The sequence below is a fragment of the Aphanomyces astaci genome (genome assembly GCF_000520075.1).
Source record: "Aphanomyces astaci strain APO3 unplaced genomic scaffold supercont1.41, whole genome shotgun sequence".
In the NCBI taxonomy this organism is placed as follows: domain Eukaryota; phylum Oomycota; class Saprolegniomycetes; order Saprolegniales; family Verrucalvaceae; genus Aphanomyces; species Aphanomyces astaci.
Genome location: NW_009798304.1, coordinates 193972 through 207521, shown reverse-complemented (window position 1 = coordinate 207521; position 13550 = coordinate 193972). Strand labels below are relative to the sequence as shown.

The window sequence follows — 13550 nt, the reverse complement described above, 5'->3', positions numbered from 1 at the left end:
CATTGAATGTTTATTGGGGGTCTAGCGCCTCCAATCGTTTAGGGTATGCAGACTTTTGTACCGTCAACATCTTGACAGACGGCATGACATCCCACTTTTCTCAAGGATGCTAAGACCAATCAAACGGAAGAAATGGTGTTTCAGGTTGTCTACGTCAATGGCCATCTGTACGACGCATTCATGTGATTGGCAGATGCATAATGATCCCACAATCACTCATACATGAGTGCAGGTGCATGGGGTATGCAGACTTTTGTGATCCACTGTACCTCCGAGAACAACATTCACGACTCCTGGTAATGTACAGCAATGGGTGGATCGAATTTCACTGCACGAGAAGCTGGCCTTCGACAAGGCGTTTGCAAACGTGTTCTTCTCCTCCGGCGTGTCATTTCGACTCACTGGCAGTACGGCATTGGCAGCATTCCTGCATCTAACGCGACCATCCTACAATCCTCCATCAGCAAAAGCAATTGCTGGCAATTTGCTTCGTGATGCTCACGATCACATGATGTAAAATATCCACGAGGATATGAACTACCAAAGCTCAGTCTGGTGTCTGATTGATGGACATCTTTACGGAACGATCACATGGTCAACTTAGTGTATCCCAGCAAGGCTGCTAATCCCGACTTTCTCAACGCTATTGCTACTACCGAAGCCTCACAAACCGGTGAAATAATCGCGAACGACCTGGAGACAGCTATGAGCGCCTCTGGGATTTCAAAAGTGGCATTAGTAGTGACCGACAACGCAGCAGCCATGAGAAGTGCCTGGACTTTGTTTAACAACATTAAAAAAGCGAATGCACGTGAAAAGAAGACAGCGTTTCAAGCCACCATAGCGGACGCCAACTTCTGGATGGAGTTAGAATGACTGGAGGTTGACCTAGGCCCGACGTGCACCATCATCGGCAAGTTTGAGAGTGAAACCTGTTGCTTGTCGGACGTGTACCGATTATTCTTCGATCACAAAAGGCATTGGCATGGCGATGCCAAGTTGTCAAAGCAGCTGATGGATTGTTCGGCCTTCCTCCGTGCTGGATCCATGGGATTTGCATATTTTCTCAAATCGACGACAATAACTGGAGAAGGTATGTTTGAAGATGACTTGTACGACAACAGTCGCCTACTGCTCAACTGCATTCTCGTCCGAAAAGCAATCACGTCGGACAAGTTGGCCGTTCAACTGGAAATTACAGCTTTCATCGATGCAATGGCAACCCCGTCGGCAAAGGCGCGATTGTTTATCGAAGAATGTGTTAGCCCCATGACATACTGGCATCAAGTTGGCGCTACCAAGTTCCCTATTCTGTTCGTCATCGCCCAAATCGTGTTCAGCGTTCCGACGTCACAAGCTGCATCAGAGCGCGTTTGGAGCATTTACGACTTTATCCTCACAAAATGCCGAGCCCGACTGAGCCCCGAAAAGGTGACAAAGCTCGTGGAATTGTATATGAACGCGTACACTTGTACAACTGGAAATCTGGTGAGCGTCATGATGGGAGAAGAAAGAGACGGAGGCGCCAGTGATACTGATGAAGAGTCAAAGGAGTAAGCGAAACATATTTACGATATATATATTTTTTTATTTGTTTGCACAAGTTGCACATTTACAATTAATTACTATTAAAACACACTTACAATACAGTAACTTACAGTTAATTACTATTAAAATAGTAATTAATTGTAAGAGATTTGAAGTGTGTTTTCAGGGAATTAACAGTGTAAGTTGAATTAGATTAATTTCCTAAGTGTGCAACTTGTGCAAACAAATAATAATATATATATATCGTAATACTCCTTTGACTCTTCATCAGTATCACTGGCGCCTCCGTCTCTTTCTATATTCATATTAATAAGTGTGTAACTATTAAAATAGATACACACTTATTAATATGAATATTCGCATAATGTTAGGAATACATTCGATTCACTGTTAGCACTAACCGTAAATACCAATCTCATTTACACTGATTATACTACCTGAAAACACACTACTTATACATATTTACCCATTTACGAAACAAGATCAACACTCCGATAGTGAAGTTCATAGTTTATTTTGAAAGAGAATGATGGTTACGAAACAAACACGAAACAACTTATCCGGAACGATTAGGAGCTAGCTTAGGCCAGGGCCGGGAACCAGGCCGAGGAGCCCCCCTTATTTACCGGTTAATTAACCGGATGTTTTGTAAGTCCTTGGTATTTACAATTAATTAAGAGTTACACACTTATTAATATGAATATTCGCATAATGTTAGGAATGCAATCGTTTTCACTGTTAGCACTAACAGTAATTATACACGATTTACGAAACAAACACGAAACAAAATACACCAGACTACTAGCAATCACGAAACGTTTTTGTTTTGAGTCGTGCCAACACCGAACTGCTTCAGTCAATCTGCCACGCCAGTGATAGTATGAGCGAAGCGTGCCTGTGATTGCTGCTGGGTGTAACGGGTTGTTGGCAGGCTGTACTGTACATGGTCTTCCACCGTAGCAACGTCGTACTCGGAGTAAGTCTCAAGCTCAGCTTGGTCTGGCACTTGCATAATTTCACCTCATGATACTCTAGTACTACTAGTAGTAGGTGTGTTTCGTAAATGCCCAGATAAAGGGAAGTATGGACAGTGGTCAGAGTCGCCGGATATTTTTGCTTTTGACCCGGACGTAAAATACCTCCTGGTGGACACACCGAATAAATAGTGAATTCACGATTTTTAATAAACCTCATCGGCTCTTGTACGCATGTGCGCAGTTCCGTGATACTTTTTGTGTTCCTTAACGAGGAGAATTAATGCAGTTCGCCTGACTTAAAATCATGTCGAAAGTCGTATTAGTGTTGATGGAAAATGAATTAAAGGGTGGAAATATCCATAGGCTGAATACAGTTTGACTTTATCCTGTTACCTGTCAAAAATTGTATCTGATTGGCTGAAAATTTCAGATTGATTGTTTTCTACCAATCATGTATCGTGGCACGGAACCAAGTTGTGACGGAACTGCGCCCATACGTATAATGTAGATGGCCAATTTATGGTGCACTTGAAAGAGCCCTCGTCGTAGAATGCAGCTTAAGCTTACTCGTCTCTCAGGACCGGGATTCCAATTCTGAAAAGTGCAGTTTGAAGTCGAAAGGTAGGTTTGGATTATTTATTCGGCTTGAAGAGACTTCAGATTAGCGTTCATTTACTTCAATTTCCCCTGAAGTCAAGGCAAAATAGGAGGGACGGTTTATGGTACTTCGAAGTACACGGTTTAACTGTAAACTACCCGGTTTAACTGTAAACTACAAGTATGAATGCTGTTTTGCTTATGTTTTGGTGATTTCATTTTTCTAGTGATTCGATTGGCTATTCCAAAATAAAGCAATTCCATTGGCCAATTTCAGTGCACCGTGATCTACGTAGTGATTTGATTGGTCAAGTCTCCGGAAATTTAGTACTGTACTGAGCAACGCTTATTGGTCGAATTATATATAGTATATTCGGTGTGTCCACCAGGAGGTATTTGACGTCCGGGTCAAAAGCAAAAATATCAGGCGACTCTGACCACTGTCCATACCATAACGACTCGGACAAATATTTGCTTGATATGTGCTTCGGACACGCACTTAACTGGATTTACGCATTAAATGCGAATAGTTGTACCACAGGCCTTGTCCAGGTAGCGGCACGGCCTGCGGCCTACCTGCCGCTTTTCCCCACAAGAGGAATCGATTGGACGTTCGGTGAAGTGCACGATTGGGGCTCACTCCTCGCCAAGGCACCGCCTGCACAAAATTATACACACGACCTCCGCTACGCTGCGGTGCCCCAATTTTGTACTGTGCTCTACGGCTGGTCGTTCTTATGCGGGTGTGTACAATACACAAGTATGTCCGACATAGTCGGTTTGGACAATTTCATTCGACAAAATATGTTATCCAATACAAATGTCAAGTATGTCCGACTGAAAATGTCCGAACGGTGCCAAAGTGATAATATTCACCCATAGAAATTCCTTGATACTATACGTATGGGCGCAGTTCCGTGACAACTTGGTTCCGTGCCACGATGCATGATTGGTAGAAAATAACCACACTGAAATATTTTCAGCCAATAATATGCCATTTGTGACAGATACTCCGGAGTAACTGGATAAAATCAAGTGGCTTGGAACTGTTTTCAGCCTATCGATATTTCCACTCTTTTAATTCATTTTCCATCAACACTAATACGAATTTCGACATGATTTTAAGTTCTACGAACTGCATTAATTCTCCTCTTTAAGAAACACTATTATAATACTATTAATAGTAGCAATTTGAAAGGTCCCAAAAAGTGTCACGGAACTGCGCCCATACGTATAGTGTCCTGGAGTGCAGCTTTCGTCCACTTTTACAGCCCAGCACCATATTTACATAAATAAAGTTTCGATGTTGAAATTTGAAAGGAATTCAGACGTGCGCATTCTCGGCCGATGTGACAAATCCTAGCACGTCGGAGGTTCAAACAGCATGCGTAGCCAGGTCTTCCACACCTAAAGAGTTGGTGAGCCCCAGTCGTACATTTCCCAATTCTCTCCGATGAAAGTACCATCTTCGCTTGCTATCGCTGCCGCCTTCGCCGCCTCGTCTGTGGCGGCGCTGGACGCCAAGTTCTACGGCATCATCTACGACATCCATCCGTCGGAATTTGAGTGCAAAGACTTCGACACAATGACCGAAGACTTGAAGATTCTCAAGGGAGTCACCAACAACATCCGCGTCTACTCGACTTACTTTGAATGCATTACGACCCTGCTCGAAGTCGCCCGTAAGAGCGATATCAAGGTCTGGCTCGGCATGTGGAGCGACGTCGAAACGTCCATCGTGCACGACGGCAGTGAACATAAAGTGGTCGATCGGTTCCCATTGGATATGGCCGACTTCAAGGAGCTCGTAGAGGATACCGAATGGATCCAAAACGAAAACATCCTCGGCATCCAAGTGTCGAGCGATGCCTTGAGGCGGTACTACGTGGAAGGACCGGGCAGCACGACCGGCAGCAGCGACCGCCGCGGCATCGACACCGTCCTTAGGCACCTCAAAACAGTGCGAAGCTACCTCGGTGACCACAACTTGACGTTCCCCGTCGTGATCTCCGACACCATGGACATGTACTCGAGGTTCCCCGAGTTGTACGAAGCCGTGGACTTGGTCGCTGTGACCGAGCATGCGTATTGGGATGAAATTTCGCCGGAAGACGCCGCGCACTATATCTTCAAGCAGTTCCAGGAACACCAGACCCGCGCGAAGCGCGTCGGCAAACTCATCCAGCTCTTCGAGACCGGCTGGAGCTCAGGGGGTAATATGTCTGACACGGTAGCGTCTCCCCTGGCCCAAGGCGTGTTCACGCAAGACTTTCTCACCCTGGCGTCGCGCCAGAACCTGAACGCGTTCTTCTATGCCGCGTTCGATTTAACGTATCGGACGGATGATCTTGAATCCCACTGTGGCATTCACGACGTGAACCGCACGTTGAAGCCAGGTGTGAAGGCCGTCCACGTCGGCGCGCCGCTCCAAGCGGTCCGCCTCTGGGCCGGAGACAACGTAATCAAGGCGCACCGCTACTGGAACGCCAACGACTCGGTCAACGAGAACTTTGGCCGCGTGTATGGTGCGAAGCCGTCCGTCGGTCCTTCGGGCGTCTTGGACGACGAGATCTGGCTGTGGGACAAAGAGTCCAGCAACTTGTACTCCAAGAGCTCGAATCAGTGCTTGGAGTCTTTTGGGGAGGGCAACACGCAGGCCCTGCGAATGAGACAATGCTCCAAGGACAACCGCGATCAAAAATGGATCGTCGCGAATGGCAACCTTGCGAGTCAAAACGACGCCAACTTTTGCGTTCGAGTAGACGTGGACCCAACGACCCCCGACGGGAACCTCGTGGTCGACATGTCCCCGTGTAACGAGCAACGGAAACATCCGATCTCGAAGTTCCCGGTAGCCCGCGAGCCCCTCGAAATCGGCATTAAGACGGACGGCGGCGTGCTGACCGAGTTGTCCGGCAAAGTGACGTGGCAAACCACCCGCCAGTCGAACGCTGAAAACCACCAGTGGCTGTACGACCCTGTCGCCCAGAACATTAAGAGCGCGTCGAACAACTTCTGCTTGGACGCGTCCAAGGGCATGGACGGTGAACATGTGGCCTTGGCCGATTGCGCTCCTGCCAACGAGAACCAGAAGTGGGACGTGAATGATATCACGGGCCAGATCCATCACGCGACGCACATTGGGTTTTGTCTTGGCGCCCCCGACGAAGTCGACGAAATCGTGTACTTGGCGTGGTGTGACAAAGACAACGCCAACCAACAGTGGAACGTCAAGCTCGTCAACGCCAAAGCGTAGGACAGCTTGGGGGCACGCACATGCATGAATGTATTGGTGGAGCATCAACACCGTCAACGCCAAGCGTAGGGCCGCTTTGAGTCATAGTATATGCATGAATATATCGTTCATTCCAAGAGTCTGAGGGTTTCGTTGGGATTGATTCCATGTAGTTCAGAGGTGCAACATTACTACTACGTAGTACTCCGGAGTAAGTTACCACCGGTTTACTCCGGCGCTATCAGAATACAGTACTACTTACTTTTTGAGCCGTACCTTTGACACTATCCAGGTTGAACAAAGTCGACAGTGATAGCCACAAGGGTCGATTGACAGCAAGCTACATTTGTACCATGTCCATTCTTGTCCGCTTAGACGACATGAAGGATGTGCCCAATTTGACTGACCAGCACTGTATATGTACTGTATTCTGATAGCGGAGAAGCAGCGGTGGCATGCGATGGTGGTATATGGTACCTCAAATAGGCGCTACAACGTATACCACGTATCATCCGCATCGAGTCATTTCACTTACTATCATGCTGCACACGTACACGAACTCATAATTCGGATAAATTGAGCCGGATAATAAGCCGTTCAGGGTTGATTAGTCGTCCAGGGTTTTTAGGCCTACTGTAACCTGGTAACTACAGAAATACTACTGCAGAAGTTGCCTAGTACAGTACTGCATGCCCAAAGCTACCGGAAGTGGTGCGTAGTAGGATGGTTAGTGTCAAAAGACTTTGGGAGTTGGAAGTGATGCATCTTGGCTCTCTGCATGTCACTTGGGAGCTACAGGGTCAAGCTGCCGTGAAACAAGTAGATGCGCAGGGGGCAAATGGTCATTGATTAGCTCGTCCAGCCAAGGGGATGCTCTATTGGGGCTTTGGCACCCGCCGACTGGTCCTTGCCGGACATTTCACGGGTTCATTTTGCTGATGTAGTAACATACGAACACGAAATACGCACCCATTTTCTCGTCCTCTGTTTCGTTGACAAGCCAAATCAGCATCGAATTCGTACAAACGCACCCTCCGGTGATTATCCGGACATTGTTGATGACGAAACAGATCTTTGTGTATCGTCGCTCAAACACATTACGAGAAACCTGACGCTAGTAACATGCTCCACTCGACCTCCGTTGCCACTGCGCGCTTGTCGCTCCATCGCCATCACGCCTTGAAGCGCTTCTCAAACCTCCCATTCACTCGCCCGTTGGGCTTTGACGTTGCCAAGGAGCGAAGCAAGTTCGGGCACAAGGTGTCATCGTTTCCCACGGACAAGATGAACGAGTGGCTCGATCCCGACAATCGAGACATGCGACGCGAACTGAAGGTGTTCCTGGAAGACGACTCGTTCCGTCCACGGTACAACATCCCCCTGGCCGAAGAGCGCGAAATCGCATTGGGGCAGTTGAAGAAGATCTGCGACGCCAAGTTCTTCTCGGTCAAGGACTTCCACACGAACCCGCACAACATTTACGCGGCGCATGAGATCGCCGGCCTCACAAACCCTTCCATGGCGACCAAGATGACGGTGCAGTTCAACTTGTTTGGCGGCACCGTGTTGAAGCTCGGGACGGAGAAGCACCACGAGCGATTTGTCGACGACATTGATTCGTTGGGTACATGTTCTATGCTGTGAATTGTGTTTGGTGCGACGTGTTCTCATGCGAAACGTGCATGTAGCATCGGTGGGATGCTTTGGGTTGACCGAGTTGGGGTACGGGAACAACGCCGTGGAAATGGGTAGGTTATCAAGCCGTACATATCTCGTCCATGCCAGGATTCCATGATTATCATGGCTTGTGTGCAACAGAAACGACGGCCGTGTATGACGCCGCGTCGGATGAGTTTATCATCAACACCCCCACGGTGCTGGCCCAAAAGTACTGGATCACCAACTCTGCCGGTGCGGCCACTCGTACTTCGTCGCCGTTTGCTCATCCGATGGCTTTGGTTTTTAGTGCATGCCAAGTGGGTAGTCGTGTTTGCCCAACTCCAAGTCCAGGGCGAACAACATGGCATCCATGCATTCCTTGTGCGCATTCGCAACGAAGACATGACCGTGGCCGACCACGTGCGCGTCGAAGACATGGGCCACAAGATGGGCTGCAACGGCGTCGACAACGGGTACTCGTCCGTCCATCCTCCACCGCCTGATATGACTCGTGAATTCATGGCATCTCTTTTGGGTATTGTGTGGACAGGAAAATTCTCTTTGACAACGTCCGCATTCCCCGCACCAACATGCTCGACGCGCTCTCCCAAGTCAGCGGCGACGGAACATTCACGAGCCACGTGTCCAGCAAGCGCGGCCGTTTCTTGGCCGTCGCAGGTCGGCCTTCGAAACACAAATATATCGTCATATGATGCTTGTGTTGGTTGTGCAGATCAATTGCTCAGTGGTCGCGTGTGCATTGCCTCCATGTTGATGGGCGGCACCAAGTTGTCGCTGGCGATTGCGATGCGGTACTACAGTACTCCTTCGTCGCCTATTCATTCTCCTAATGCCAAGGGTGTGATGCCTAGATATGCGGCGAGTCGCGCGACAGTTGGACCCAAGGGCAAGTCGGACACGGCCATCTTGCACTATGGCCTGCAAAAGCAGGCGCTGCTGCCACTCGTGGCGCGCACGTACGTCCTCGCGCACGGCCTGAACGTGGTCAAAGACAAGTACAAGGCATGGAACAAGTCGACGGATCCGCTCGATCGCCTCGAGCTCGTCGTGCTCTGTTCGGCCATCAAGCCGGTGGTGTCATGGAACGCGGAAAACGTCGTGAGTGTCTGCCGCGAGCGATGCGGAGGCCAGGGGTACCTGTCGGCGAATCGGTTTGGAGAAATTTTGGGGTTTTCCCACGCGGCGGTGACGGCGGAAGGAGATAACCGCGTGCTTATGACCAAGGTCACGAAAGAACTGGGCGAATTGGTCAAACAAGGCCGGTACAAGCTGTCCCCCAGTACGTTCTTTAGAGTTAGAATTGGGGCTTTATCGTTGCTTGGTTTCGTAGCTGCGGGCAAGCCATTTGGTGGCACGCCGTCGTGGGGCAATGTCGAGTACGTCAAGTATTTGCTGGGGGTGCGAGAAGCCGCGCTGTTTGCGAAATTGGGCAAGATCATGAAGACGGATCTGGAGCAAGGCAAAACCGTGTTTGACGTACGTCCGAGTTGGCGTTGCATTGCGTCGTTGTTGTTGTTGTTTATGATGTGGTGTTGATTAGATTTGGATGGTGGAGCAGAGTGCGTTGGTGCAGGACATTGCGCTGTCGTATGTCGAGCGCATGTCTTTCGAAGCGACGGTGGCGTCCATGAATGATGACCCGGCCAATGCCGACTTGCGCCCAGTGCTGACCAAGTTGGCGCTTCTGTACGGCGTGTCATGTGTTCAGCGGGACTTGGGGTGGTATGTGTGCAACAACATCGTAGCCCCCGACCTCGGCAACCAAGTACGACCATCCTTTGCATAATTGTGTGAGTGGTTGTGGGAATTGATTGCATGGGTGGTAGGTGGACGAGACGGTCAAGGCACTGTGCAGCTCGAGCGAAAGCGGGCTTGGCGACGATGCTCTGCACTTGATTCACGCATTTGACATTCCAGACTACGTGATGGCAGCCCCCATCGCGCTGGACTGGGTCAAGTTCAACGAAGCAGACAACCAAGGCGAAGTTGTTTAGCTTCTCTTGGTGCCACCATAATATGAACACTACAACTGTTTTCCAAAGGGCAAAGTAAACAAGAATCGCTTGATGTTGTAGCTTGGCTTTCGATGGTTCAACTTGGATTCATTATTGGGTCTCTCTCATGTTGATGTGATACAGACAGCCGCGGGACTTTCTTTGCCCTTATTAAGAGTCTAGACCAGCCAAGCTGGTTCAAAGGGCACTTTGCATGTCGTTGGGTTGTGGGTACTCCATCGCATACATACTTTGTAAATAGTATATGAAAGAGCCGTGACCGAAATTGTCCACCGCAACCAACCATTCGGGTTCACAATTGGACCTTATCGATGCGGTCGAGTTCTACATTTCGCCATGTCGTGATGCGGCTCAGGATGGCGTCATTGGAGCGTTCGATGATTGAATGTGCCCGGCTTGGACGTTGTTTGGTCCCAGGTCTCACTTTTGAACTTGATTTGTTCCCACCACCCGTGCCATCATCATGTTGTCCACTCGCTTTGTGCTTCCCATCGCCGCCGCCGCCGCTTGCGTTGGCGCGACGTCTCCCGCGGACATTCCCGACCTGTCGGCGGAATTGGAGGTGTGGAAACGTAGCCGCGCCGGGCAAGTGGCCAAGGCCCACGGGCTACTTCCCCGCCTCGAGTCCACGGACGAGGAATTGAAGCGCTTTTACGACACCAAACTGGACGTCGCCCGCCTCAACCTGCTGCACCCGAACGCGCAGTTCTCGATGGACTCTCCGTTTTCGCTCCTCTCCATGGCCGAGTTCAAGGTGCTTGTTGGCCGCTCGTACGCCACGTCACAACCCTCGACGAAGACGGTGGCGGCAGCGAGCCCCCCCCGCCACGCCCTGCCTTCGACCCAAGACTGGATGACCTCTGGCTGCGTCAACAAAGTGCAGCAGCAAGGCCAATGCGGCTCGTGCTGGGCGTTCGCCGCCATTTCGGCGGTGGAGACGGCCATGTGTTTGGCCTCGCCGTCTAAGTCCCTGACCAAGCTGTCCGAGCAACAGCTGACGTCGTGCGACACGGCCACCGGTACGTCTTCTCTCTCCATTGACATGTTCCTTTCTTGTGACTCGTGCAAACCATAGGCAACATGGGATGCCAAGGGGGATACCCCACGAACGCCATCAACTACGTGGCGTCCACTGGGGTGTGCTCGCTGGAAGAGTACCCGTACGTGTCTGGCTCCACGACGCAAGACGAAACGTGTGCCACGTCCTGCACCAAGAAGATCACCGGCATCAAGAAGGCCGTGAACGTGGCGCCGGGGGACGCCGCCGTGTTGGCTGCGCTCCAGGACCGCACGATCGTGGTGGGGGTGGCCGCTGGCAACAACGAGTGGAAGCAGTACAAGAGCGGCGTCTTGAACTCGTGCTCCACGGCTGACCTGGACCACGCCGTGGTGATCGTGGGGTACACGGACTCGCACTGGAAGATCAAGAACTCGTGGGGCCAAGAGTGGGGCGACCAAGGATTCATCTACCTCCGCCGCACCGGCGATTCCAACAACGGCACGTGCGGCGTCACGTCCGACGCCAGCTATCCATCTCTTGAGTAAATCGTCGCACCGCCAACATTAACGGATCAACATGTTTTCCACTACTGTTGAATTATTTTGAGCGTCAAGTTCAACTTCTCCGTATGCCATTGGGTTTCCGGATAACAGCGAGTGACATTTTGACCAATGGATGTTGAGATGCTTTGTCGAACTTTCTGCATTTACTGTCAAGGCATGGCGGAAGCGGCAGCGGCGTTGCTCAAGGAATTTGAAGCAGCCAAGCGCGAAGTCGAATCTGCTCGACAGCATGTAGAAGAAACGCAGAAGGCTTACGAACGAGAACGAGAGCGGTATGCAGCGGCAGTAGAGACTAAGAAGTCGTATGCCGACGAAGTGGACGTCCTGGCAAAGAAATTGGACATCACGTTGTCCGAGGTCACGATGCAGCCGGAATATATTGTTGAGTTTCAGGCGAACATTGGATGCTACCAGTGCTACGTGCATGTCGACATGAGTTCTTCGTCGACCGTGCCGTACCTGCAGCTCGGTTCGACGTCAAACCGTGTCGAGTTGCGCACGAGTCCAGAGCACATTCTCGTCGACGTGGCCTTGGATCACGCCGTGGACCTTGCTTCCAGCGTTGTGCGCGTGCAGAAAGATCATGTGCATGTTCGTATTCCGCTCACGTCCGCGTCCAAAGAAAACCGCCAGTCGACAATGACAGTCGGACTCACTGCGCGATCCATTCCCCGGGCGCAACTCGACGTACGTCCACGTCATACCCCAGACACTGTTCTTGAACGAACTTTGTAGGTCCAAGAGTACGCCCATTTGCACTGCCGATGCTGCCAAGCGAACCTCATGACCGACTCGGAGACTCCATGGACCAAGGCGTTGCCCCTCCCATCGTCCAACTGGATGGAAATGGTTGACTTTTGGGGAGCGGCGGAAGGGGCGTTTGAGCATATTCCGAGGGACGGCATCGACGCCGCCGCGGGTCGCATCTACGTCGGATCGGCCGACCTGTTGCTGCATCGTTCGAACGTGGGCAATGTCGTGGTGGCCACACCCGAACCTTCCATCTCCTCCACACAGCCCACCCAAGCGGCGTCCATCAAGGCCGTGCTTTTGTGCGCGAAGTGCTCGACTCCGCTCGGGTCCCTCCAAAATGGAACCAACGTCCGCCTGTTCAAGCACTGCCTCGACACCACAGCCTCCATCTTTCACTCGTACACGAGCGACTCGGTGCTCGTGGTGCAGATGCTCGAAGTGATCGAGGCGGATGGGTTTTTCCGCTTTGACGTGGTAGACGAGGCCGCCGCCGACGGCGCCCGACGCCTGCGGGTGCAAGTGCTGAGCTGGGACGCCACCATCCAAACGTCCGAGTTCCCGACGCCCCAGAAGGTGCTCAAGGTGCTCTTTGCCGTCGAGAAGATAGGACCTAACGAGTCTGACCTGCCGTCGAAGGAGCTGACTGCGACCACGGCCTTGATCGACGACGTGGTCGAACGGCTACAACGCAGTGCCACGCTCTTGCCTTCCTCCGTCGTAGCTGGCATGAGCAAAGGCTCTATTGGGTTCTTGTTTGGCTAATGGAAATGCAGTACGAAATGTTATATTACTAGTTTAGTTACAGTGTGTTATAGACAAGTTCGTCGTTGAGGCAGTCTTCGAAGTAGCAGAGTGCAATAGCTTCATAATGAATTGGTCCACGGGATTGCATGCGATGGTGAGGTACTAACTAATAATCACGATGAGTATAGGTAGTAGCTATGCGACTTGTGGGTGCATTTCAAGCTGGCTTGCGGAGGAGCCAATATGGAGGATAACGAAGGACGAGAGGGGTTGCCTCGCTCTTGATTGGAGACGAGGTCCTGCTTGAGCACAAGTCGTAGCTCCTTGATGATGTGATTTTGTGATCGCTTGGACGTGATGGCAGGCTCCTACATCGTGGTGGCCAACTCCGTCCTCAACACAATGTTCTCGCCCTCCACGCTGGCTATACGGTCGACT

The 13550-nt window shown here is 50.9% G+C and overlaps 5 protein-coding genes across 6 annotated transcripts; all 5 read left to right on the top strand.

The window, feature by feature from the left end:
• Positions 1-1095: 1095 nt before the first annotated feature.
• H257_12519 (hypothetical protein) lies at positions 1096-1557 on the top strand (the record flags this gene model as incomplete). Its single annotated transcript, XM_009839750.1, has 1 exon — positions 1096-1557. One exon carries the CDS (start codon positions 1096-1098, stop codon positions 1555-1557), a length of 462 nt encoding a protein of 153 aa, XP_009838052.1.
• A 3018-nt stretch (positions 1558-4575) lies between these two features.
• H257_12518 (hypothetical protein) lies at positions 4576-6496 on the top strand (the record flags this gene model as incomplete). Its single annotated transcript, XM_009839749.1, has 1 exon — positions 4576-6496. One exon carries the CDS (start codon positions 4576-4578, stop codon positions 6376-6378), a length of 1803 nt encoding a protein of 600 aa, XP_009838051.1. The 3' UTR covers positions 6379-6496.
• A 943-nt stretch (positions 6497-7439) lies between these two features.
• On the top strand, positions 7440-10159 carry H257_12517. 2 transcript variants are annotated; one of them, XM_009839748.1, is made up of 10 exons: positions 7440-7981; positions 8046-8105; positions 8176-8268; positions 8324-8489; positions 8567-8694; positions 8750-8828; positions 8889-9316; positions 9368-9513; positions 9578-9802; positions 9864-10159. In XM_009839748.1, the coding sequence occupies exons 1-10, from the start codon at positions 7480-7482 to the stop codon at positions 10029-10031; spliced, it is 1995 nt and encodes a 664-aa protein (XP_009838050.1). In that variant the 5' UTR covers positions 7440-7479; the 3' UTR covers positions 10032-10159. The 2 variants fall into 2 exon arrangements, with proteins under 2 accessions (XP_009838050.1, XP_009838049.1); XM_009839747.1 differs by having other exon boundaries at positions 8750-9316.
• Positions 10160-10304: 145 nt separating this feature from the next.
• Positions 10305-11707, top strand: H257_12516 (hypothetical protein). The gene is made up of 2 exons (XM_009839746.1): positions 10305-11071; positions 11128-11707. The coding sequence occupies exons 1-2, from the start codon at positions 10516-10518 to the stop codon at positions 11595-11597; spliced, it is 1026 nt and encodes a 341-aa protein (XP_009838048.1). The 5' UTR covers positions 10305-10515; the 3' UTR covers positions 11598-11707.
• A 64-nt stretch (positions 11708-11771) lies between these two features.
• H257_12515 (hypothetical protein) lies at positions 11772-13130 on the top strand (the record flags this gene model as incomplete). The annotated part of the gene is made up of 2 exons (XM_009839745.1): positions 11772-12302; positions 12351-13130. 2 exons carry the CDS (start codon positions 11772-11774, stop codon positions 13128-13130), a joined length of 1311 nt encoding a protein of 436 aa, XP_009838047.1.
• Positions 13131-13550: the final 420 nt, after the last annotated feature.